Consider the following 25,284-nt stretch of genomic DNA (forward strand, 5'->3'; position numbering starts at 1 on the left):
GTTTCAATTAAGTAAGCAGTTTCTGCAAGAGCAGTTCGGGGCAGAAGAGGTTTTTAAAAAAAAGGAGAAGCAAGCAATTTCAAGTCCACTTAAAAGTGTGGCTGAGGCTTTATACAGACAGGCTAATAATGATAATACTACTGGTAATACTACTACTAATAATATGAATACCCCAGAGGGTCCCCGCCCACTTTGTGGAGCCCAATTGGCCCCCTGGTACACTCCAAGCTGGGAGACTGAGCATAAGTGGATGAAAGATCCTAATTAAGCAACCAAACACTGGTAAGGGCTCATTATCAAGCCTACCTAGTGGCAGTGAAGGCAGCAAAGAAAGCATAGTTTTCTGCCTCCATTGCATCCTCAACATGTCGTCTGGCAGAGATTTTCCAGTTTGTACAGGGCCTTTTACAGGCTGGCCCAAAGGAGGAGTAGAACCAGCAGTAGCTGGCTGTGACTTGTTTGCAACACATTTTTGGCGATCAAATTGCTTGTATCCACCAAGACCTTGACTCTGCTGTTACAGCAGATGAGTCTCATGGGGTGTCCAGAGCACATTCTAGTCCTGTTGTGTTGGATGAGTTTTTTCAGTTGGTAAGGCTCAAAGATATGGACACGGTTCTTGGATCAGTCAGAGTGATTCTAGACCCTTTCCCCTCTTGGCTGATAAAATCCAGCAGGGAGGGAATAGCTGGCAGGACCAAGGAGATGATCAGTGCCTCTTTACAAGAGGAGGTGGTCCCTGCGTGTTTGAAGGAGGCAGTGGTAAAACCATTCCTTAAGAAGCATTCCCTGAATTCCTGAATCCTAACTAACTGGGGGATGTAAACACAGGAGCAGTCAATGACAACATTCCTTGAGTGTACATGTTAGAACATGGGGAGGGATGTCTGTCTAGCAAGCAGGTAAACTTCCTGGGGACGGACTTCCTCCGCATGTGACCAGAGGTGGGTGTGGCCTCACCTGTGCAGGTAAATGATAAAAGCACAGGGCAGGCCGCCATCTCTCTCTCTCTGCCATCTTCCTTTGATGAGGAAACATCTAAGGATGCCCTCTTGGCTCTCAGCCAAGAGAGGACAGTACTATCTTCCTATAAGATAGATTCTAAGTGTATGTAACCTTTTTAAAGCAACATGCCTTCTGGGATCATATTGTGAACAGAACGTGAGTAAACTCTTTTATAAAGACTGTGTTGTGTCTTGTATTTTAAGAGGGAACAAAAGGGGAAATTACCAGAGTAATTATTATAGAGGTTCTAGCGAACCTGTGCAAGCGTTACCGTTGCGAACTAAAAGGGGAATGTCATAAACTCTGCTGATATTTTGGGAACTTGTTAGCACAAGTTGGATAAGGATGTTATTAGTCAATATATCCTCTCCTGCACCCCTGAACATTCCCACACTAACTACCGGCCAGTTGCTAATTAACCTTTCCTGGGCAAGGTTCTGGAGCGAGTAGTCACAGCCCAGATCCAGGTGCTTTTGGAAAAAAATGATTTTCTGAATCCATTTCAATCAGGTTTTGGCCTGGTTTTGGCACAGAAACTACTTTGGTTGCCCTGTACAACCATGTTGATTTTTGTCATGAGAGAAACAAGGGAAACATGTCCCTGTTAATTCTTCTTGACCTCTCAGTGGCTTTCAATACTATCGGCCATAGTATCCTTCTGGAACAGCTCTCTGAACTGGCTTTGTGGTGCTTCCAGTCCTACTTGGATGGTCGTTCCCAGAGGGTGTTACTTGGGGAATGCTTTTCAGCTCCATGGAAACTTCAATGTGGGGTTCCACAGGACTCAATCCAATCCCCCATGTTGTTTAACATCTATATAAAACTGCTGGGTGGGGTGATCTGGAGGTTTGGAGTACGTTGCCAGCAATATGCTGATGACACTCAGCTCTATTTCTCCTTCCTATCTGCTGGTGAGGCAGTGGAAGTGCTGGACCAGTGTCTTGCCTGGGTAATGGACTGGATGAGAGCCAACAAATTGAAGCTCAATCCAGATAAGAGTGAGGTGCTGTTAGTGGCTGGTTCCCTAGACCAGATGCCTGGAAGCTTGCCTGCTCTTGATAGGGTTACACGTCCTCTGAAAGAACAGGTTTGTAGCTTGGGGTCCTCCTGGATCCTTTGCTGTCGCTCGAGGCTCAGATGGCCTGGAGTGCCTTCCATCAGCTTTGTCTGGTGGCCCACGTACGCCCTTGGGCCCAGGGATAGTCTAACTACCGTTGTCTATGCTCTGGTAACTTCAAGGTTAGATTTAGATACACATTATACGTGGCCCAGTTACACCCCTATCTGGACAGGGATAGCCAATCTACTGTTGTCCATGTTCCGGTAACTTCAAGGTTAGATATAGATACACGTTATACGTAGGGCTGCCTCTGAAGACAGTGTGGAAACTTCAGCTAGTGCAGAATTCAGCGGCTAGGTTGCTCACTGGAGTAAGACGAAACAAAAAATTCCTTCCAGTAGCACCTTAAAGACCAACTAAGTTAGTTCTAGGTATGAGCTTTCGTGTGCATACACACACGAAAGCTCATACCTAGAACTAACTTAGTTGGTCTTTAAGGTGCTACTGGAAGGAATTTTTTGTTTTGACTATGGCAGACCAACACGGCTACCTATCTGTAACTGGAGTAAGACGGTTTGAGCATATTACCCCCATCCTGGTCTGACTGCACTGGCTACCAAATAGTTTCCGGGCTCGATTCAAAGTGCTGGTTTTGACCTATAAAGCCTTTAATGTAATATGGCATCAGTGACATAGCTAAAAGGAATATGCAAAAATGTTTTAAAAGAAAAGGGTGAAAAGACCAGAGTAATATTATGTCGAAATTAAACAAAATGATATAAGGGATTAAGTTATAAAGAACATGTAAAAATGGATTTAAAAGGAAAAATCGAAGACATAATAGGTTGAAATGTATAATATTGAATAAGATTTGAAAGAGGGTAAGGAATTGCTGAATTTGATTGGGTAAAGGGGAACACAGAAAAGGGAGATGTGAGGAAGTCAGGAAAGAGGGTTATAAAGATAATAAGCAAAAAAGTAGATTTTCTTTGTTTTCTGTTTTTTCTTATTTTCTTTTTCTTATGTTTTGTATTGTGCTTTTTGGTCTTGCTGGACTGTGTTGTTCTTTGTTGTTTTTCTCTTTTGTTTTGTTTGATTGTGATACTTGTTTTATTACATAAAATCTTAATAAATATCTTTTAAAAAATAATAATAATAATAAGCCTTTAATGGCTCAGGACCACAATACTTCAAGGGCTGCTTTTTTCCGTATGAACCTACCTGGACCCTCAGGCTCTCTTTCGTGGGCCTCCTCCTCAAGTGGTCTGGAGGGTAGCAACACAATAACAGGGCCTTTTCTGCACTGAGTCCCCGTCTGTGGAAAGCTCTCCCCAGGAAAGTTCACCTAGCACCTTCATTATACACCTTTAGGCGCCATGCAAAAATGTTTTTATTCTGTGATCTTTTCTGTGAATCATGCTAACACCTCTGGGTATAGGGCAGTATATAAACTCAATAAATAATAATACTAACATTCATACTTTAATTATTTGTACCCCACGGATCTGACTTAGCTGGCTTCAAACAAATATAAAAGCATAATAAAATATTAAACATTAAATACTTCCCTGTACAAGGCTGCCTTCAGATGTCTTCTAAAACTTGTATAGTTATTTATTTGTTCCACAGGGTGGGCATCACTGCCAAGAAGGCCCTCCGCCTTGTTTACTTCCCTTCTCACAGTGAGGGAACTGCCACAAGGCCCTGGGACCTGGATCTCTGTGTCCTGACTGATTGGGCTGAAGACGCTCTTTTAGCATTTCATCAGTTTTCCTTTTTATTCCATCAGGAAATGTTGAAGGGATGCTGGCAGAAGGGGAACAATCAGAAGTGTCATCAAAAGGATCCAAAGAGGAGGAGGAGGAGCAAAGGAATCTGAGGGTTCAAGATGGAGGCAGCAGGCGAGAGGGGAGACAAAAGCAGAAGCCGGAGGGTGACTCTTGTACGTCTCAGGGTGGTGAAAACCAAATTCCCAGAGAGGAGAAAAAGCATGAATGCAGAGTGTGTGGAAAGAGATTGGGTAGTCGGTCAGCTCTAACCTCACATCAACAAAGAGTACACACAGGAGAGAAACCGTATAAATGTTTGGAGTGTGGAAAGAGCTTCAGTCAGAGTAGCTCCCTTATCTCCCATCAGCGAATTCATACAGGAGAGAAACCGTATACATGCTCAGAGTGTGGAAAGAGCTTCACTCAAAGTAGTGGCCTTACCTTCCATCTAAGATCTCATACAGGGGAGAAACCGTATACATGCTCAGAGTGTGGAAAGAGCTTCACTCAAAGTAGTGACCTTACCTTGCATCAACACATTCATACAGGGGAGAAACCGTATACATGTTCTGAGTGTGGCAAGAGCTTTAGTCACAGCAGTGCGCTTACTGGACATCAACAAACTCATCGAGGCAGCAAACCTTATAAATGTTTGGAATGTGGCAACAGCTTCAGTCGCATCTACTCCCTTTCCTTGCATCAAAAAATTCATATAGGGGAGAAACAATATACATGTTTGGAGTGTGGAAAGAGCTTCAGTCAGAATGGCACCCTTACCTTGCATCGAAGAGTGCACACAGGAGAGAAACCGTATAAATGTTTGGAGTGTGGGAAGAGTTTCAGTCGTGGTAGCTCCCTTACGTTGCATCAAAGAACTCATACAGGAGAGAAACCGTATACATGTTCTGAGTGTGGAAAAAGCTTCATTTGCAGTAGGTCCCTTATGTTGCATCAAAGAACTCATACAGGGGACAGACCATATAAATGTTCCGAGTGTGGAAAGAGCTTCAGGAACAGGAGTCACCTTACTAGACACCAAAGAAGTCATACAGGAGAGAAACCATATACATGTTCAGAGTGTGGAAAGAGCTTCAGTCAGAGTAGCGGCCTTAATAGACACCAAAGAAATCATACAGGAAGGAAATCTTAGAAATGTTTGGCGTATGGAAAGAACTTCAGTGACAGGGGCTCCCTTCCTAAACAGTAAAAACTCATACAAGGGAAATATCTTAGAAAGGGCTGGAGTGTGGGAAGATCTTTATTCATATCAAATAACTCCTACAGAAAGTAAAACAATGATTGTGTTCTATTCCCCCCATGTTTGTCATTCACTAAAATGCTTGCACTTCCTGTGACAAGGCAGAAGCCATTCTTGGGAATTCCTGGGCAGAGAGCTGCTGTACCCTAGACTGCAAAAAGAAATCAACCTTATCCAGCACGCAATGCTAAAAAATCAGATTCTGTTTTAATGCAGTTTTTTAGATATATTTTTGCAGAAGAGCATCCAGAATTGTTAAAAATGCCTGTGTTAGGAAAACAATTGCCCTAGATACCCTAGTTCAAGCTTTCCCAAACTTGGGCCTCTAGCTGTTTTTTTGGACTACGATTTCCATCATCCCTTAATACTGCTAGCTGGGGGTGATGGGAGTTGTAGTCCAGAAAGAACCGGAGACCCAAGTGTGGGAATCTTCCTCTAGTGAAAGGTGAGGATACGGACGTGAACTTTGCTGATTCAATTGTAGATGGCATCTATCTTGGCTCCGATAAGAGAGGAGTTCAGGGGGCAAACGGCCTCTTCCTCTGATGACGTCTCTCCCCCTGCCTTGCTGAGCTTGTGTGTTTCTGCTTCCTTGCAGCCATGGGATCTGCTGCTGTTCAGGCTCATGCCACTGTCTGTGTTGCCTTGTCAGAAGCTGCCCACTGGTGTCCCCCAGCCCTACTCCCCCCTATGTGTGTCATTGACTATAAGGCTTGCCCAAGCCATTGTTCGCCACTGGCAGAGAGCCTGCTCAGACCCCAATGTGTCTGTTTCCTGCTCTGCCACTTCTTTTGCCAAAGGTTGCCCATTCTCCACCAGAGAAGAAGGCAAGCAGATCCTTAAGCCTGGGTTTGCTCTTGAAGGCCACAGGAAAGCCACGCTGCTGCCGCACAATTTCTGTTCTCATCCTGGAGCAAAGTTCTTAGCCTCAGGTACTATTTCTGGGTCTGTAACCTGAAGCGTCTGTAACCCAAGGTACCACTGTATAACCCTTCCCCCAATGTCAGTTGCTTCCTGTGTCTCTGTTCTCCCCCTCTTCTATCATGTCCCTCACAACAGCAGTCGATTGCATTTCTTCCTTGATTTCATGCTCCTTTTCTCTTTGGGGGCCTTACCAAATAATTGTGTCTCTTTCTTCCTGGTGAATGTTGGGAGAGTGAGAACGAAGGAGAGTCACATGGAGGTGCCTTGGAATTAACCAGTTGCAAAGAGAGGGGAGGCCAAATCACACGTACGGAAGGAAATGAGATGAGGAAGAATAAATCCCCTGCCTCTGAAGGCAGTGACATTTTGGAAATCCAAGAAAACATGGATGGAGGAAAGGAGAGGACTCTGTGCTTAGTGTATGGGGAAATCTTTGGTTCAAAATCGAGCCTCGCTGCTCATCGGAGAATCCACACGGGAGAAATCCTTTAAATGTTCAGACAGTAGTAGGAGCTTCAGTGACAGATCAACCCTCGAAAGGCACCTGAGAATCCACACAGGGGAGAAACTGTTTAAATGTCTGGATTGCTTCAGTCGGAGCACCAGCCTCACTTCCCATCGCAGGATCCACACCGGGGAGAATCTGTATAAATGCCTGGAGTGTGGGAAGAGCTTCAGCGCTTATGAATACCTTACTCTTCATCAGAGAATCCACACGGGAGAGAAGCCCTATCAGTGCCCTGAGTGCAAGAAGAGGTTTAGTAGGAGACACAACCTTTCATCGCATCAAAAGATTAACATGGGTGGGAAGCTGTACAAATGCCCGGAAAGAGCTTTAGCGACAGCACGAACCTCCGTTCACACCGGAGAATTCACCCTAACCCAACCTCAATTCACATTAGAGAATCCACACGTGCGGAAACAGCTCCAGTAATAGCTAGTACCCCAGTTCCCACCCAAAAATCCACACAGAGAAGCCGTTTAAATGCATAGAGTGCAGAAAGAGCTTCTGTTTTTGTACTAGCCTTATTTCACATCAAACTGTCTACACAGGGGGGAAACCCTTTAAATGCCTCGAGTGTGGAAAGAGCTTTAGTGCTAGTAAGTACCTTGCGTCTCATCAACGGAGTCACAGAGGAGAGAACCCATAGAAATGGAGACTGCAAGGATAGTTGAAGCCAACACTAGTCAGCCAGTGGACCTAACTAACGTAGATTCATTACTTGCAATGGGTCTACTCTGAGGCCAAGCCTTATGAGGAACGGTCGAAGGAGCTGGGTATGTTTAGCCTAGAACAGTGTTTCCCAACCTTGTGCCTCCAGATGTTTTTGGCCTACAACTCCCATCATCCCTGACCACTGGTCTTGCTAGCTAGGGATGATGGGAGTTGTAGGCCAAAAACATCTGGAGGCACAAGGTTGGGAAACACTGGCCTAGAAAAGAGGAGATTGAGAGGAGATACAATAGCCATCTTCAAAGATCTGAAGGGCTGTGTGGCGTTTGCCCTCCTCTGTGTGTGACATCATACTGGGTTCATAGGAAAAGGGTTAACTAATTGTAAAATGACTAACCAATAGGAACCCAGGAGGCAGAGTTAACTGTGTATAAGGTTTAAGCACAGAGGGTTTTTTAGGGGTTAGAGTTAGAGTTGTTGAGAAGACAGTCTGGACTTAGAAGAGACAGAGAAGATAAGTCTGTGGGTTGGGCTAGTCTGGTGTGAGAGAATGAGAGAATTCGTTAAGAGGAGTCAGTCAAACAGTTGAGATAATCAGTCAGGAGGTATTAGGAAGGTATAGGCCGGTAAGGAAACTAAAGTTAAGATACTGACAGGAATATTATCTGAGAAACCATAAACTTGTTAATGTTTGAAAAATAAACTTTCTTTTTTGTTGTTGTTGTTCACTTTTTAACAACTGTCTGGACTCAGTGTTTTACCAGAGAGTAACTGGTTGGTGGCAGCGGGGAAGCGAGCACAGTGGTGGCACAGGGATCAATATACAGTTAAACGTCCGGGGACCCTGTGTGATCGCCACAGGCTGTTACATAGAATAGGGAGCAAGCTTGTTTTGTCCTGCTCTGTAGCGTAGGACTTGAACCCACGGCTTCAACCTCCAATAAAGGAGATTTTGACTAAACATCAGGAAGAACTTTCTGACTGTTGGAACAGTGGAAAAGTCTCAGGAGGTTGTGGACTCTGCTTCCTTGGAGGTTTTTAAGCAGAGGTTGGGTGGCCATCTGTGATGGATGCTCTAGTTGAGATCCCTGCATTGCAGGGGGTTGGGCTAGATGACCCTCGGGATCCCTTCCAACTCTACAATTCACACCATTCATTTGATGCATTATGGTGCCACGTTAAACCATTATGGCTTCCCTCTCAGAATTATGGGAGCTGGCATGTTAAAACACTCGTGAGAATTGTAGCTCTGTGAGGGGAACAGGGGGTCTCCTAAGAACTCTCAGCACCCTTAATAAATGGCACCTCCCAGAATTATTTGGGGGAAGCCTTGCCTGTATAAAGCCGCATCATAGTAAATTGGAGATATGGTGTGAATGTAGCCTTGGTTGGATACAAACCAGAGAGCTTCTATCAAAGTTGGGACCTTTCTTCACATCAGAGAACTCACATGGGTGATGCCCAATTTTGTTAGTGTACAACGAACTTCATAACTACTCATGAACAAACGAAGAGCTTCATTCCAAAAGGGACTTAATTTTGACCCCCAAAAAATCCAGTTTTGGCCTGTCGATGTTGCCGTGAGTCCCACCAATACGGGGTGGGGTGGAATCTTGTATAAATTTTGGGCCTAAGTTACTGTGTTAGCAAGCCTTGAAAATCGTGTTTGCACTCAGAAAGGACCTAGTCAGAAATAAATGTATGGTCGCAATTGACTTAAGTCCCTTTTGGAATTAAGCTCTTCAAATTCAGGTGTGGGATAAACTTTCTAAATGCTATTCTTGTGGAAAGATCTTTCATCAGAGCTCTGATCCTTTCTCCTGCAGAGTGAAAAAAAGCTATGTCAACTTTTTGTAATTTTATAGAGAGAGTTCTTAAAATCTCTGGCATTTTGGAGATGTTTTATTGCTCCTGTCTGTGTGTAAAGTCGTGCTTTTTGCTGTTTTGTGGTTATTCTTGTTTGGAAAGCCATCCTGGAAAGTTTAAAAATGTCCAAAACAAAATAAAACCTTTCTTCTCACTTGATTTTTTTAAGGATACCCACTGACTTTTCCTTTAATTTAGAAATTAATAATAATAAATTTTATTTCTATCCCGCCCTCCCCAGCCGAAGCCAGGCTCAAGGCGGCTAACAACAATAAAATAGTACAACATTCTAAAATCATTTCATTCTAAAATTAATTCAAATCAAATTGATGGCAACCATTAGGCTAAAGTTCTGTGAAGATTGCCAAAGGAGTGAGTTAGGCTGTGCCCTGACCAAAGGCCTGGTGGAACAGCTCTGTCTTGCAGGCCCTGCGAAAAGATGTCAGGTCCCGCAGGGCCCTAGTCTCTTGTGACAGTGTTCCACCAGATTGGAGCCACAGCTGAAAAAGTCCTGGCTCTAGTCGAGGCCAGCCTAACCTCTCTGTGGCCTGGGACCTTCAGGATGTTTTTGTTTGAAGACCCTAAGTTCCTCTGGGACATACCAGGAGAGGCGGTCCCGTAGGTACGAGGGTCCTAGGCCGTATAGGGCTTTAAAGGTTAAAACCAGACCTTAAACCAGATCCTGTACTCCACCGGGAGTCAGTGCAGCTGGTATAGCACCGGGTGAATGTGATCTCACAGTGAGGACCCCATAAGGAGTCTCGCCGTGGCATTCTGCACCCGCTGGAGTTTCTAGGTCAGTCTCAAGGGCAGCCCCACATAGAGCGAGTTACAAGAGTTATTAAGAAACTGCTTAATAATAATTTTTAAAAAGCTTAAGGGCTGAATGCAATGTTAGTTCTGCTCTTTGAATTTATTTTTACAAATTTGTAATATGCACTTTCATTAAAAAATATAATGTGGAGTACACTATGTAAGGATAAACCCAGCAAAATATATGTAAATCATAATTAGAAACATCAATAAATATTGAATGCCAATTGGTTAAGCTTAGGTCCATTAATTGCAGTGGGTTCATTTTGAGTGTATCTTGGTTGGATACAGCCTTGAGGTAAAGCAAAATGGTGGTCAGCTTCCTCATCTCCTCAGGAGTTGGAAGCTATCGCTCATTCCAGACAGTTGAGGAAGCCAATGGAATTGAAACAGACACGGAAGCTCATACCAAGAATTGGAGGAGAGGTGGAAAGAAGAGCTAATTTGTCTGTGGCGGGAGGTGCAATCTGGATGCTTCTGCCAGGGGTGCAATATCACCTAGCTACGGCTCTGTAGTCTACTCAAAGTTAGATACCATCTGTCAATCATGGGCATTGTAGTCCAACAGCATCCCGGACTAGGAAGTCAGATTCTCTATTCCTCCTTTCAAAACATCACCACGGTCCCTGTGGGTAGTGCCAAAACAACACCAGGAATCCAGCTCTGTTAGCTCATATGACCCTGCCTTATAGAGCAGGTTGTGACTACGCTTGGTGTCTCTGTGTTCTTTTCTGGGAGCAAAAGCTTGTATTTCTGTTTCTCTGTGGCAGGGGTAGGTAACCTCAGGCCTGGGACCCAAATACGGCCCCCGGGACTTTATCTGGCTCTTGGAACTGTATCCTGGCCACACACCCCTCACCCTTCTTCGCACCTCGAGGCGCTGATTGGGTTGGAGGCTAGAGCATCTTCTCTTGTTTTGTATTTTTAATTATTTGGTTTTTCATATTAAATTTTTATAGATATATCAAACATAAATCATAAAAACAAGATTCCAAGGAATCTCCTGGACTTCCATCCTCCCCTTTGTGGGTCCTGTTATTAATCATTTCCTCCCGCATCTTTTATGATGATCCAAATTTTGTACATCTCCATTGTGTCCAGAGTTCACCCTTAAACTTCAAATGATATTCCAATCCTACTAATGATTTTAACTCTTTATGATGATCTAATTTAAGATGGGTTATAAATTTTCCGCATTCCTTAATAAAATTTTGGCCTTCCTGATTTCTGACTCTTCCAGTCATTTTAGCCATTTCAGCATAATCCATTACAGTGGTACCTCAGGTTAAGTACTTAATTCGTTCCAGAGCTCTGTTCTTAACCTGAAGCACCACTTTAGCTAATGGGGCCTCCTGCCGCCGCAGCGCCGCCAGAGCACGATTTCTGTTCTCATCCTGAAGCAAAGTTCTTAACCTGAAGCACTATTTCTGGGTTAGCAGAGTCTTTAACCTGAAGCGTATGTAACCCGATGCATCACTGTAACTTCATCTGCCATTCTTCACTGGTAGGAACTTTATCTTTCCATCTCCAGGCCAATAACATCTGCGCAGTCATGGTCGCATACATCAGCCTTTCTCAACCTGTGGGTCCGCAGATGTTGAACTACAACTCCCATCACCCCTAGCTAGCAAGGCTCAGGGATTATGGGAGTTGTAGTCCAACAACATCTGGGGTCCCACAGGTTGAGAACCGCTGGCATACATAGTCCTTTCTGCTCCCTTGGGATTTTAGCTCCTAGAATTCCTAAAAGGAAAGCTTCAGGGTGGTTGTTTTTTAGCAAAGGTTATTTTAAACATTTTTTTCAACTCGTTATATATCATTTTCCAAAATCCTTTTACTACCTTACAATTCCACCACATATTATCCAAGTAGGGCTAGGAGAGAGTTATTGTCTGAAACACTGGGGAGCGTTTTGGGAATTCCCTTTTGGGAATTATAGGAACAGAACTACTCAAACTGTACAGAAATCTATTTATGTATGCGACTGCAGCGGCAAGAATGTTACATGCACAAAAATGGAAAGAATAAGTCCCAGCGAAAGAAGAACAGATCCAAAAACTTATGGAATATGCAGAAATGGCGAAACTTACTGGAAAAAGAAGAAATCAGGATAACAAACTTTTTATAAAAGAATGGAGAGAGATAGTTCATTTGAATATTTACAAATCAATTGGAAACAAGTAAAAACATTGGTAGGATTATTGTAATAACCTGCAGTTTTATAAGTATATATTTAAAGTAGATGAATAAATGAGTAAATTAAGTAGGAATATGCAGGAAATGTTAAAAATAAATTTAAGGAACCGCAGAAAGAGGGGGAAGGAAGTCGAGCTTTGAAATGTTAACATGATTATAAAATTATTGAAATGCATAAACCTGACCCCATGGACCAGAGAACGCCAGGCACCCCTGTCCTCCACTGCCTCCTGCAGTTTGGTCAAACTCATGATGGTAACCTCGAAAACACTATCCAGCCATCTCGTCCTCTGCCGCCCCCTTCTCCTTGTGCCCTCCATCTTTCCCAACATCAGGGTCTTTTCCAGGGAATCTTCTCTTCTCATGAGGTGGCCAAAGTACTGGAGCCTCAGCTTCAGGATCTGTCCTTCCAGTGAGCACTCAGCACTGATTTCCTTCAGAATGGAGAGGTTTGATCTTCTTGCAGTCCATGGGACTCTCAAGAGTCTCCTCCAGCACCATAATTCAAAAGCATCAATTCTTCGGCGATCAGCCTTCTTTATGGTCCAGCTCTCACTTCCATACATCACTACTGGGAAAACCATGGCTTTAACTATACGAACCTTTGTTGGCAAGGTGATGTTTATAGTTTCTTTCCCAGACTCGATAGTTTGATGTGAGCCGGTGCTCTCACAGAAACTCATTCCACCTTGCGTGGACTTGAGCAGTTTCTCTCCTGTGTGAATTCTTTGATGTAAAGTATAGGAGTTAAGCCAACTGAAGCAATCCTACTCAGCTACAAACGATTGCCAAAGAAGAAGAGGGTTTGTGTGCGTGGAGACTGGGCTGCTGTACAATAGTAGGGTTGCCACCTGCCCTGTATAGTAAAGGATTGTCCCATATTTAAGTGTAAAATGTCCTGTATCGATAAAGAGTTTTGTCCTGTGTTTCAGGTCCTCTTTCTCTCTCTCTGCTAAATTAGGGGTCGTCTCCAAATGCATTCATTTGAATGGGTTCGTGAAAGGTAATGTATTTTAAGCTCTGGGTAGTCAAGCACGGGACGTGGGTGGCGCTGTGGGTTAAACCCCAGAGCCTAGGACTTGCCGATCAAAAGTTCAGCGGTTCGAATCCCCACGACGGGGTGAGCTCCCGTTGCTCGGTCACAGCTCCTGCCAACCTAGCAGTTCGAAAGCACGTCAAAGTGCAAGTAGATAAATAGGTACCCCTCCGGCGGGAAGGTAAATGGCATTTCTGTGCGCTGCTCTGGTTCGCCAGAAGCAGCTTACTCATGCTAGCCACATGACCCGGAAGCTGTTTGCAGACAAACGCTGGCTCCCTCGGCCAATAAAGCGAGATGAGCACCGCAACCCCAGAGTTGGCCATGACTGGACCTAATGGTCAGGGGTCCCTTTACATTTACCTTAGTCAAGCACGCACAGATTTACCAATTCTTGAGGGTATGTGTTTGTGTAATACAAATTCTAGAGGTGTCGTCCTGTTAGGCTGCAACAGATTGTAAAGGATTGCTCTGAAGTCGCTACAGCACCAGCTGAACAGGCAGCCCTATTTAGGGAAGCTTTTAATGTTTATTAGGTTATTGTATTTTAATATTCTGTTGAAAGTCGCCCAGAATGGCTGGGGAAACCCAGCCAGGCGGGCAGGGTATAAATAATAAATTTATTTATTTATTTATTATTATTATTATTATTATTGGGAAATAATCACCCCACCCTTTGCCAGAACAAAGGTGGCTACCCTATAATGGTGAAATTTGCATTGTTTGCTCTGGCACAGCCTACCTCGGGCATGTGGCCCTCACAAGGTCATCCGGAAGAGAATGTGGCCCTTGAGATGGAAAAGGTTCCTCAGTCCTGAATTAAAGGTTCTGCACCCTTCTCAAGTCTTGGAGGGCTTCCCAGGGGAGCATCTGGTCAGAAACAGTGAGAAGGTAAAAGGTAAAGGACCCCTGGACGGTTAAGCTGAATCAAAGATGACTATGGGGTTGCGGCGCTCATCTCACTTTCAAGCCGAGGGAGCCGGCGTTGTTTGTCTGCAGACAGCTTTCCACGTCATGTGGCCAGTAGGACTAAACCACTTCTGGCGTAACGGGGCACCCTGATGGAAGCTAGAGCGCACAGAAATGCCGTTTACCTTCCCGCCACAGCGGTACCTATTTATCTACTTGCACTGGTTTGCTTTCGAACGGCTATGTTGGCAGGAGCTGGGACAGAGCAATAGGAGCTCACCCCGTCGTGGGGATTCGAACCACTGACCTTTTGATCGTCAAGCCCTAGGCTCTGTGGTTTAGACCACAGGGCCACCCACAGGATGCTGGACTAGATGGGTCCCTGGTCTGATCCAGAAGGCTCATCTCACGTTATTTGAAACCCTTTGAAATAGGGCCCTGAAAATGCCAACAGGAACAAGGCCGTGAAGCCTTCACAAAGCAGGTGCCTTGCAGTTATTCTGGAATATAATTCTCATAAGTCTAAAACGCCTTCAGGGCACCCACGGTGAAGGCAGTCAGGGTCCATCCCAGGGTCACCTGCTCTTTCTGGAAGCAAACTGATGACATTTTCATCCTGACTGGCTTTTGCAGATGAAGGAACGAGTCTCTGACACAGGAGTGTCTATTTTGTATTTGTCTTTTGTTTAAATATGCCTGTTGGGTTTTTTGGTGGTGTTTTAAAACCATTTTTATTACACATCACCTTGAAATAGGTGCATGCAATAATAAATAAACGAAAGAATACATTTCTGGTTTTATTTCACAAAATGTATTTACCGCTGGACTGTTCATTTGAAAAACCCTCACAACAGTGTACGAAACAATGAAATGAGTAAAACACAGTTAAAAGCAACCATTTTAATCCTAAATACTGTAATAAAAAAAAATTTAAACCAAGGATTAAACATTTTGAAATATATTACCACAATGTGCAGAACAAAATACAGAGAGACAAAATAATCCCAGGAGCAAAGGACAGTTACATTATCAGATTACACACTATCTTAATATTGTATTGTTCTCCGGCTAGAGTGGCCACAAAAATATTTAAACAAAAGCAAGAAATCACCACAATCAGGATGGTAGCTATTCCATATCCTGAGATATCACAGAATCATAGAATTGTTAAGGTACCCCAAGGGTCATCTAGTCTGACCCCTTGCAAGGCAGGAATCGCAGCTCAATAATTCCCCCATCTCCACTTCACATCATGGTCACATGATCATGCACAAAATCCTAGCCATCAATTTTTTACCATCAACAGAAGGATTTGAACTCCCAACAGCCCCCGCCAGCTATGATATTGCTTCTCCACTGTTTTGGGATGTTTCGTGAAGTTTGCCTTCTGAGCAAATTTCTTTCTACACCCTAGGCGTTTTACATTTCCACGCTTCTCTGAATTCTTTAGTGGCAAGTTATATCATCTCTTCTGGTGGGAGGTGAGGGTTTTGCTACGACTAAAGCCCTTGCCACATTCTAAGCAGGTTTATAGTTTCTTTCGCAGAGTCGATAGTTTAATGTGAGCCAGTGCTCTCACAGAAACTCATTCCATCCTTGCGTGGACTTGAGCAGTTTCTCCCCTGTGTGAATTCTTTATGTAAAGTATAGGAGTTAAGCCAACTGAAGCTCTTTCCACACTCCAGACAATTGTAGGCTTCTTTCTTTGTGTGAGTCCTTTGGTGGGAAGAGAGGTTGCCGCTCTTCCTGAAACTCTTTCCGCACTCCAAACACGTGTACGGTTTCTCCTCCGTGTGGGTTCTTTGGTGAGAAGTAAGGTCTGAACTCTGGCGAAAGCTCTTCCCACACTCCAAACATACAAAAGGTTTTGCACCAGTGTGCAGCTGTTGGTGTAAGAGAGACTTTTGCCGTTGATAAACCGCTTCCCACACTCAGAGCATTTATATGGCTTCTCTCCAGTGTGTGTTCTTTGATGTTTACTGAGGTACTTGGTCAAAACAAAGCTCTTCCCACATTCCAAGCATCTGTATGGCTTTTCCCCCAAGTGGACTTTCTGATGGGAGAGGAGGGCATCCCTCCTGTTAAAGCTCTTTCCGCACTCCGAACATTTAAAAGGCTTCTCCCTTGTGTGAAGCCGCTTGTGTAAAGCAAGGGTTTTCTTAGTACTGAATCTCTTTTCACATTCGGAGCACGTAAACGGCTTCTCCCCAGCGTGGGTTCTTTGATGAGAAGTAAGGCAAAACCTCTGGATGAAGCTCTTTCCACACTCCAGGCATTTGAACGGTTTCTCGCCCGTGTGGATTCTCTGATGAGAAGTGAGGCTAGTGCTCCTAGTGAAGCTGTTTCCACACTGCAGGCATTTATAGGGTTTGTCTCCCGAGTGGATTCTCTGATGCAAATTCAGGTTGGCGCTTCTGCTGAAGGTTTTCTCGCACTCGGAGCATTTAAATGGTTTCTCTCCCGTGTGTATTCTTTGATGGGAAGTGAGGCTTGAGCGGTTGCCAAACTTCTTCCCACACTCGAAGCACGAATACGGCTTTTCTCCTGTGTGAATTCTCCGGTGAGAATTCAGTCCCGAGGCCAAACTGAAGCTCTTTCCACACTCTGGGCATTTAAAGGGTTTCTCCCCTGTGTGGATTCTTTTATGCGAAGTGAGGCTGCTTCTTCTACTAAAGCTGCACCCACACTCGAAGCACATATACGGCTTCACTCCTGTGTGAAGCTGTTCGTGATAAATGAGGCTTTGGCTGTGGAGAAACGTCTTTCCACACTCCAAGCATTTGTATGGTTTCTCCCCTGTGTGGATTCTCTGGTGCGACGCAAGGGCATCGCTCCTGCTAAAGCCCCTTCCGCACTCCAGGCACTTAAAGGGTTTTTCTCCCGTGTGGATTCTCTGATGGATAGTAAGGTATTCGTAAGAACCAAAGCTCTTTCCACACTCCAAGCATTTGTGCGGTTTCTCCCCGGTGTGGATCCTGCGATGGGAAGTAAGGCTCGTGGGCCAACGGAAGCACCGTCCGCAATCCAAACATTTAAATGGTTTCTCCCCTGTGTGGATTCTCTGATGTTTCTTCAGGGCTGATTTACTACAGAAGCTCTTCTCACAGTCTGAGCATTTAAATGGTTCTTCCTCAGTGTGGATTTTCCAATGAGCATCAAGGCTTGACTTGCAACCAAAGTCCTGGCTCCTTTCCTCTCCTTTGCCTGCGTCTTCTTGGATCGGGACTACAGAGCTGTCAACACTTTGAGACTTGCCCTCCTCCTGTTTTGATTCCATTTCTGCTGTCTGCTCTTCCCCTTTGTTGCAGCTGCCTCTTTCCAGCAACAACCTGCGGGCTTCTCTTTCATTCTCACGCTCCTGCCCATCGGCTCCTGGAAGGAAGAGAAAGAAAAACAACTGGTGAGGATCCAAGGGAAAATGGGAACCCGAAATCCATGAAGGCTCACAGTTAGCTGTTACTGAGCAGCTTTTCACAACATACTTAAAGGCAGAGGTCAGCAAACCTTTTCAGCAGGGGGCCGGTCCACTGTCCCTCAGACCTTGTGGGGGGCCGGACTATATTTTGAAAAAAATATATGAACGAATTCCTATGCCCCACAAATAACCCAGAGATGCATTTTAAATAAAACCACACATTCTACTCATGTAAAAACACCAGGCAGACCCCACAAGTAACCCAGAGATGCATTTTAAATAAAAGGACACATTCTACTCATGTAAAAACACCAGGCAGACCCCACAAATAACCCAGATGCATTTTAAATAAAAGGCACATTCTACTCATGTAAAAACACGCTGATTCCTGGACTGTCCGTGGGCCACATCTAGAAGGCGATTGGGCCTGATCCGGCCCCCAGGCCCTAGTTTGCCTACCTACACTTAAAGGTAATCCAACAGGCATTTAAAACACAAAGAATCATGGGAATTGTAGTTCCCCCCTCACACAGCTACTATTTGCAGTAGTATAAACAACTGGGCAACACTGGCCTGCGAGCGCTCCAATTGGAGAACAGCCTTTACAGAAGGTGTCATGGGCTTTGAAGATGCTCAAACTCAGGACGAAAGGGAGAAACATGCTAAGAGGAAGGCACGCTTGGCAAATCCACACTGTGATCAACTCCTGCCCAGAAACCAATGTCCCCACTGTGGAAGGACGTGTGTGTTGGTTTCTGCTTCCTTCACTGAGCAGCGAAGTGCTTGTCACAAGACAATGTTTACATTCCACAGTCAAATGCTGTTGGGTTTTCTCACGGGAAAGGAGACTGGATGTGACGTACACTGGTTTCCTGTTTTCACTGTTCTTTGCAGTTCAGTGTTTTTCTCTCCGTGCTTTAGAGGAGAGAGGATGCCTTTCTCTGCTCCGGCAGAGGGAAGATGTTTTTCTGTAAATTACCAGCTTTGAAGTGTAAATAAAGTAATATAGAGCATGTTGGCACGTACTTTTCATCATTCCGCTGTGCACTGGACACTGCTTATCTACAACATTTGGTTCCGGGCCCAGAAAAACGCAGTGTTTTGAGAATGGACTCCAGAAGTCGGGCTCCTGGCAAAGGAACAAAGGAGCAAAGAATTGGAGTGCCGGCAAAGGATCGGAATGCAGAGGGCCGGATCGGACGATATCTCTGCGCGTCAAGATGATTTGATGAGGTATGTGCTACAGCTCCGGGCAGCCTGCCAGCTTCTAATTAATGGCTTTATGGCTGGACTTTGAACTTTTATAGCCGGTTTTGCCGTGGCACAGGCAAAAGGCTAGAAGGATAAATTTTTCCTATGCTGGGGGAAATCGAAAGTAAAGCAGCTGCAGCAGTGTCGCAGCATGAATTTAAGACAGCAGAGAGAACTTTCACTTTTGAACTTGCCTTTGGAATGCGGTTAGAAGCAGCTGCAGATAAGCAAAGCAGTTAAGCAGAAAGGCACAGGTTCAAAGGCAGAGGCTGTTTTGAATTTGCTTTTGGATTGAAGCAGCTGTACACAGACGCAGCATGTATAAAGCAGCCTGATTTAAAGCAGCAAAGATGACGCTAAAGGCTAATGCCAAAGTCATGATGGCCCTTCAGGATGCTTGTGGGATTCCTAAGCTCAATAGGAAGAACTATGCGGACTGGGTTCTCTATGCAGAGGCTATTCTGCGGAAAGAGGGTCTGTTTAAAGTTATTACAGAGACCCCCCCAGCTCCAGTTACAGATGAATGGAAAGCTATGGATTCCAAGGCAAGGGGAACTCTTACGTTGATAGTATCCCCAGAAGAGCTCTGTCTGTTGCGTGATAAGACCTCAGCCAGAGAAATTTGGGATGCTTTGAGAGAGGCTCACTTGAGGACAGAAGCTGGGTCCACAATGTTTTACTTTAACAAGCTGCATAATATGGCTCTTGCTGAAGGTGGAGATGTGCGTATACATCTGATGGAGATGCAGAATCTGAGACATGAGCTGCAACAGAGAGGACTCAACTTTCCAGAGGAAGTGTATTCCTTTATGATACTACAATCTTTGGGTTCAGGTTGGGAGTCTGTTGCGACTCAGATTGCTGTACAGCCAACTGCTCAGCTAACAGTGGACTATGTTACTGCCGTGATATTGAATGAAGCGGATCGCCGGGGTGCTAGCTGCATCAACAAGGGGGAGACTTCACAGACGTCGTCCCATAGTGCAGTGGAACCACCAGATGGCGCCAAAGCTTTGAAGGCAGTGAAATGCTACACGTGTGGACGTCTAGGCCATATGAAGAGGGAATGCAGATATCCCAGGGCCAAGACAGAGCAGCGCAGCGAAAGCTCATCGCGTGGAAAAGGCCGAGGCAAAGGCAAAGGTCCGGTGTCCAGGACAACGCAGCACAAGGCAATGGTCTCACGCTTCACTCCAAAGGTTGCAGAGGTCCAGAAGATGTCTAGATCTTTCTTCGTTGTTGATTCGGCTGCAACGCACCACATGTGCAACGATAAGCGACTGTTCGTGTCTTTTACACCGCAGGAAGGTGCGATTCACCAGGCGGATGACCACACAATTCCCAGTAAAGGCTACGGAACTGTTGTTCTTCACAGTTTGGACTTATCGATACAGGATGTGCTTTATGTGCCAGATGCTAAGCATAATCTGCTCAGCGTTGGACAGCTGAATGAGCGGAAAATTGACGTTTCCTTTAAGAACAAAAGGTGCATCATCACAAAGAAAAATAATTATGTATTGCATGCTGAATATGTTGATCGTTTGTATGTTTTGTATTTTGATGATGTTGTGCAGGATGACACTTGTTGCATTGCAGGTTCTAACAAAAGTTTGCATGCAGAATGTATTCACGATTTTCATCGAAAATTTGGTCATTTGCATTTTGAGGCAGTATCTAAAATGCCTGCCTTGGTTGAAGGTATGACAATTAAACCCTGCAGGTACCACATGAAGTGCAAGGCATGCGCAGCAAACAAGGTAAAAATGGCTGCGAAAGGTAAGGTGTCTAGTAGGCAAGCTACAGAACCATACCAGGTTGTTCATGCTGATTTGGTTGGACCACTAGCGCCCTCTTTGGGTGGAAACAGGTACTTCATGGTTCTCATTGATGCATTTTCCAGGTATATTTATGTGTACAATCTCAAGCAGAAATCAGAGGCTTTTCCAAGGTTCAAGGAATTCTGTGCTTGGTTGGAAAATGTGCATGGTAAGAAGGTAAAGACTCTTTTCAGTGATCGCGGGGGAGAATTCACTTCTCAGCAGTTTGAAGCTTTTCTGACTGAGAAAGGAATTCAACACGATTTGTCTAGTCCTCGCTCGCCATGGCAGAATGGACTTGCGGAACGAGCAAATCAGACATTGCTTCAAGGGTTAAAAACCTTGCTGCATGATGCCAATCTTCCAGAGAGTTATTGGGCCGAAGCTCTCTCATGTTTCACTTACAGTTATAATCGCAGGTTATCTTCAGCGATTGGTTGTACCCCCTATGAGAAGATGTTTGGCAAGAAGCCATACATCAAACACATGAAAATTTTTGGTTCTGACATGTGGGTTCACTCACCACAAAACTCCAAGTTAGACAAGCGTGGATTGCATGGTATCTTTCTAGGTTATCAGAAAGGGTCTTACAGAATAATGATGACTGACTCTAAGGCAATTAAGCTCACAAGAAGTGTTGAGTACAATGCCAAGTGGGGGGAGAATGTGGGAATTTTCCAATGTTATCCTGATGACAGTGATGAAACTGAGGATAGTCAAAAGCAACCGCAACAACCCACACCCACTGATGAAGGTTCTGATTCTGAGTCTGAAACTGAATCGGGTGATTCAGAGGATTTCAAGAGTGCGAAAGCCTCTATGCGACCCTCTGAAAGCTCTGATCAAGAATTAGAGGAACCATTGTTCACAATAGGTCACTTTTCTCCTAAGAAGGAAGAGGAGAGTATTGAAGACTTAAGGCTAATTCGTAGGTCACAGAGAGCGACAAAAGGCAGACCTCCAAAGAGATTTGCTGATGAGTTTGCTAAGATAGCAGTAACAGCTGTTAAAAGCTCCAAGAAGGTGTTTGAACCTTCAAGTTTCCAAGAAATCCAGGATTTGGATTCAAAGGAAGCTGAGCCATGGTTAAATGCCATGAAGGCTGAGCTTGATTCCTTGGAAAGGAACAAAACATGGGACCTTGTTCCAGTAGTTCCAGGAATGAAACTGCTTGGAAGCAAATGGGTCTTCAAAGCGAAGACAGATCAAAATGGCAAGATAGTCAGACACAAAGCCAGATTGGTAGCCAGAGGTTTTGCACAGGTACCAGGTGAAGACTATCACGAGACCTACTCACCCACAGTGAGGTATGAGAGCATTAGGCTTATGCTCAAGCTAGCTGCAGAAGAGAATCTACACATTAGTCACCATGATGTGAATACAGCTTTTCTGTACGGATCTCTAGATGAATCACTTTATATGCTTCCACCTGATGGCGTACAGGTAAAACAGGGATTTGTTTGTGCTCTGAAGAAGTCCCTTTATGGTCTCAAACAAAGTGCACGGTGTTGGCACACAAAACTCACTGAAGTATTGTTTTCTCTAGGTTTTAAACAAGGGAAAGCTGATCCATGTGTATTTGTCAAAGAGGAGGGGCAAAAGAAACTGTATTGTTTGTTTTATGTTGATGATCTTTTATTCTTTTGGAAGGATGTCACAATGTACAATAACGCCCTAGCTCAACTGAAAGAGCACTTTGACATGAAAGATCTTGGTGAGGTAAACAACTACCTATCTCTGGAAATAGAGATCAAGATGGTAACATTCTAGTACACCAGTCACGGAAAATTGCTGATGTGTTAAGCAAACTAAACCTGATGGATGCTAACCCTGTGGACACACCGATGATAACAGGTTATCAGGTAGATGACACTGAAGAAGCATTTTCTGATACTACACTGTACAGAAGTGTGCTAGGCAAGCTAAACTTCATTGCCAGATGTTCAAGACCTGACATTGCTGTTAGCTGTAATTTGCTAAGCAGACAAGTCAACAATCCTACTGTTAAGGATTGGAAAGCTCTGAAACGCATAGCGCGGTATTTGAAAGGCACTATGCATTACAGACTGAGATTTAACAATCAGAAGTCTGGTGGTCTTGAGATATTTGCAGATGCAAGTTTTGGAAGTGACACTACAGACAGGAAAAGTACGTCTGGAGTTTGCTATAAGTACAATCAGGGTCTATTTGATTGGTCATGCAAGAAGCAAACAACAGTTAGCTTAAGTACTTGTGAAGCTGAACTGAATGCACTGTCTTATTCACTTAAGGATTGTGAATGGTTGTTACAATTGTGCAAAGACATGAAAATTCCTGTCAAATGTCCAATCCAGGTTTACCAGGACAACAAAGCATGTTTGGCTTTGCTGAATTCTGAAGGTTGTAAGCAAAGCACGAAGCACTTGCAATTGAAGTTGCAACATGCTAGGGAACGTATTCAGAATGGACTCGTAACGGTGTCCTATATGCCAGGTAATGAAATTCCTGCTGATGTATTGTCCAAGATTGTATCAAGGGATCAACACTGTACCTATGTGCAGAAGTTGGGTTTGTACTGATATTGTACGAACACGCTGCCCAGTGATGTTCACAGAAAGGGGGAGGATGTTGGTTTCTGCTTCCTTCACTGAGCAGCGAAGTGCTTGTCACAAGACAATGTTTACATTCCACAGTCAAATGCTGTTGGGTTTTCTCACGGGAAAGGAGACTGGATGTGACGTACACTGGTTTCCTGTTTTCACTGTTCTTTGCAGTTCAGTGTTTTTCTCTCCGTGCTTTAGAGGAGAGAGGATGCCTTTCTCTGCTCCGGCAGAGGGAAGATGTTTTTCTGTAAATTACCAGCTTTGAAGTGTAAATAAAGTAATATAGAGCATGTTGGCACGTACTTTTCATCATTCCGCTGTGCACTGGACACTGCTTATCTACAACAGTGTGGATCCAGAATTGGCCTCCACAGTCACTTACAGACTCACTGTTAGGACCGTGTTCTTGGAAGACAATCTTACTCAGCTACAAGAGATCGCCAAAGGAGAAGAAGAAGAGTAGCCCCTTTTAAAATGTTTATATTTTATCGAAAGCTTTCAGTGAGGGGAAAAAAAGTGGGAGCAAAGAAAAAGGGGGGGGGGACAAATAGAAAAAAAATAAATGAATGAAATTATAATGCAACGCGGTACAGTATATTGGAAATATAATACCATGACCCACTTTTGATCAATGGAAGGAAGACATGACAATGCTGGCAACATAGAAACAGATAGCCTCTAGAGGCAGGTTGTGTATGTATAAGTGTAATGATAATTGGAATGCATTTATAAAAATTACAACGACTTGCTAATAATTTTACACTTGCTGAGATAACCATTATTATTTGCAGTAACTTTAACAAACTACTGTTCCCAGGATTAATCATAGCATTGTAGAGTTGGAAGGGGTCCGCAGGGTCATCTAGTCCAACCCTCTGCAATGCAGGAATCCCAGCTAATCCCAGGCCTCATTTGCCTGGGATATGCTTTAAATGAGTCCCATCAACTAGAACTGGTGCTATGCACTAAGTGCAAGACTGAGATCATGGAGACCAGGACTGTTCTTCTGACTACAAAGCCCATTGGGTGACCTTAAAACAGGCACCCCCAAACTTGGCCCTCCAGATGTTTTGGAACTACAATTCCCATCATCCCTGACCACTGGTCCTGTTAGCTAGGGATGATGGGAGTTGTAGTCCCAAAACAACTGGAGGGTCACGTTTGGGGGTGCCTGCCTTAGAATATTCAGAATCTGTTTAGCCAATCAGGGTTGGGAAAGCAGTGGCTGTCAAAATGTTTAATAAAACTTATTGCCAAGTGGGGGGGCGATTTGAACCCTGGTCTCCCAGGTCCTAGCCCAACACTCAGAAGGAAGGAAGCAGCCTCTGAAATCACCACCTACCGTGATTTAGAAAAAGATTCTGGGAAGCCAGAAGGCAGCTGACTTAGTGAGGAAAACTCGGTGTGTGTGTGTGTGTGTGTGTGATGCCATGGGGTAAGAGTACAAAAATGAAAGCTCCAATAATTTGTTAGAACTTGCAAACTGTTTAAAAACAATACAGCATTTAAATATTAAAAACTTCCCTAAACAGGGCTGCCTTCAGATAGCTGCTTATTTCCTTGACATCTGATGGGAGGGCGTTCCACAGGGAGGGCACCACTACTAAGAAAGCCAAGCACAATAAAAAGGGCACCTTACCCAGAGGAGCCATGATCCAGCAATTTTCCTCCATGACTTCCCTGTGAAGAGACCTTTGGTCCTGATCCAGCAGGGCCCACTCCTCCTCTGTGAAATGCACAGCCACCTCCTGGAAGGTCACCAGATCCTGGGGGAGAAGAGAACATCTCCCTGTCACGCCTTATTATTATTGGTTTATTTTTCTTAGCACATTCAACATGGCAAAGAAAAAAGAGGGGAGAAATAGTAAGTACATTAAAGAAGAAATAAAGACATCGAAAACAATAACAGCAATCATCAATTCACATTGTGAACCTAGAGATCTTCTGTAAGGTAAAGGTAAAGGGACCCCTGACCATTAGGTCCAGTCGTGACCGACTCTGGGGTTGCGGCGCTCATCTTGCTTTATTGGCCGAGGGAGCCTGCGTACAACTTCCGGATCATGTGGCGAGCATGACTAAACCGCCTCTAGCAAACCAGAGCAGCGCACGGAAACGCCGTTGACCTTCCCGCCGGAGCGGTACCTATTTATCTACTTGCACTTTGACGTGCTTTCGAACTGCTAGGTGGGCAGGAGCTGGGACCGAGAAA

At 44.4% G+C, this 25,284-nt stretch overlaps 2 protein-coding genes across 5 annotated transcripts in view; one reads left to right on the top strand and one right to left on the bottom strand.

Annotated features, from left to right (window-relative positions):
- The window catches only part of LOC310837726 (uncharacterized protein), a 196,905-nt gene that overhangs the window by 772 nt on the left and 170,849 nt on the right, over positions 1-25,284 (top strand). Inside the window, exons 2-3 of one of the 3 annotated variants that reach the window (XR_014560604.1) lie at positions 3,855-7,313; positions 7,454-7,929. The exons of the other annotated variants lie outside the window; for them this stretch is intronic. The gene's annotated coding sequence lies outside the window, so the exon portion shown is untranslated. Of the gene's footprint in view, positions 1-3,854; positions 7,314-7,453; positions 7,930-25,284 lie in introns of those variants that run through there. 3 annotated transcript variants of the gene reach the window in all.
- The window catches only part of LOC310837449 (uncharacterized protein), a 56,397-nt gene continuing 43,802 nt past the window's right edge, over positions 12,690-25,284 (bottom strand). Inside the window, exons 4-6 of one of the 2 annotated variants that reach the window (XM_083724065.1) lie at positions 24,715-24,841; positions 15,648-17,382; positions 12,690-12,796 (exon numbers count right to left, since the gene is read on the bottom strand). In XM_083724065.1, the coding sequence (XP_083580191.1) occupies positions 12,745-12,796; positions 15,648-17,382; positions 24,715-24,841 (1,914 nt within the window). In that variant the 3' untranslated portion in view covers positions 12,690-12,744. Of the gene's footprint in view, positions 12,797-14,895; positions 17,383-24,714; positions 24,842-25,284 lie in introns of those variants that run through there. The other variant, XM_083724066.1, reaches the window with a different exon arrangement.

Source organism: Podarcis gaigeae (assembly GCF_964106915.1).
Source record: "Podarcis gaigeae genome assembly, chromosome: 2".
NCBI classification, from domain to species: domain Eukaryota; kingdom Metazoa; phylum Chordata; class Lepidosauria; order Squamata; family Lacertidae; genus Podarcis; species Podarcis gaigeae.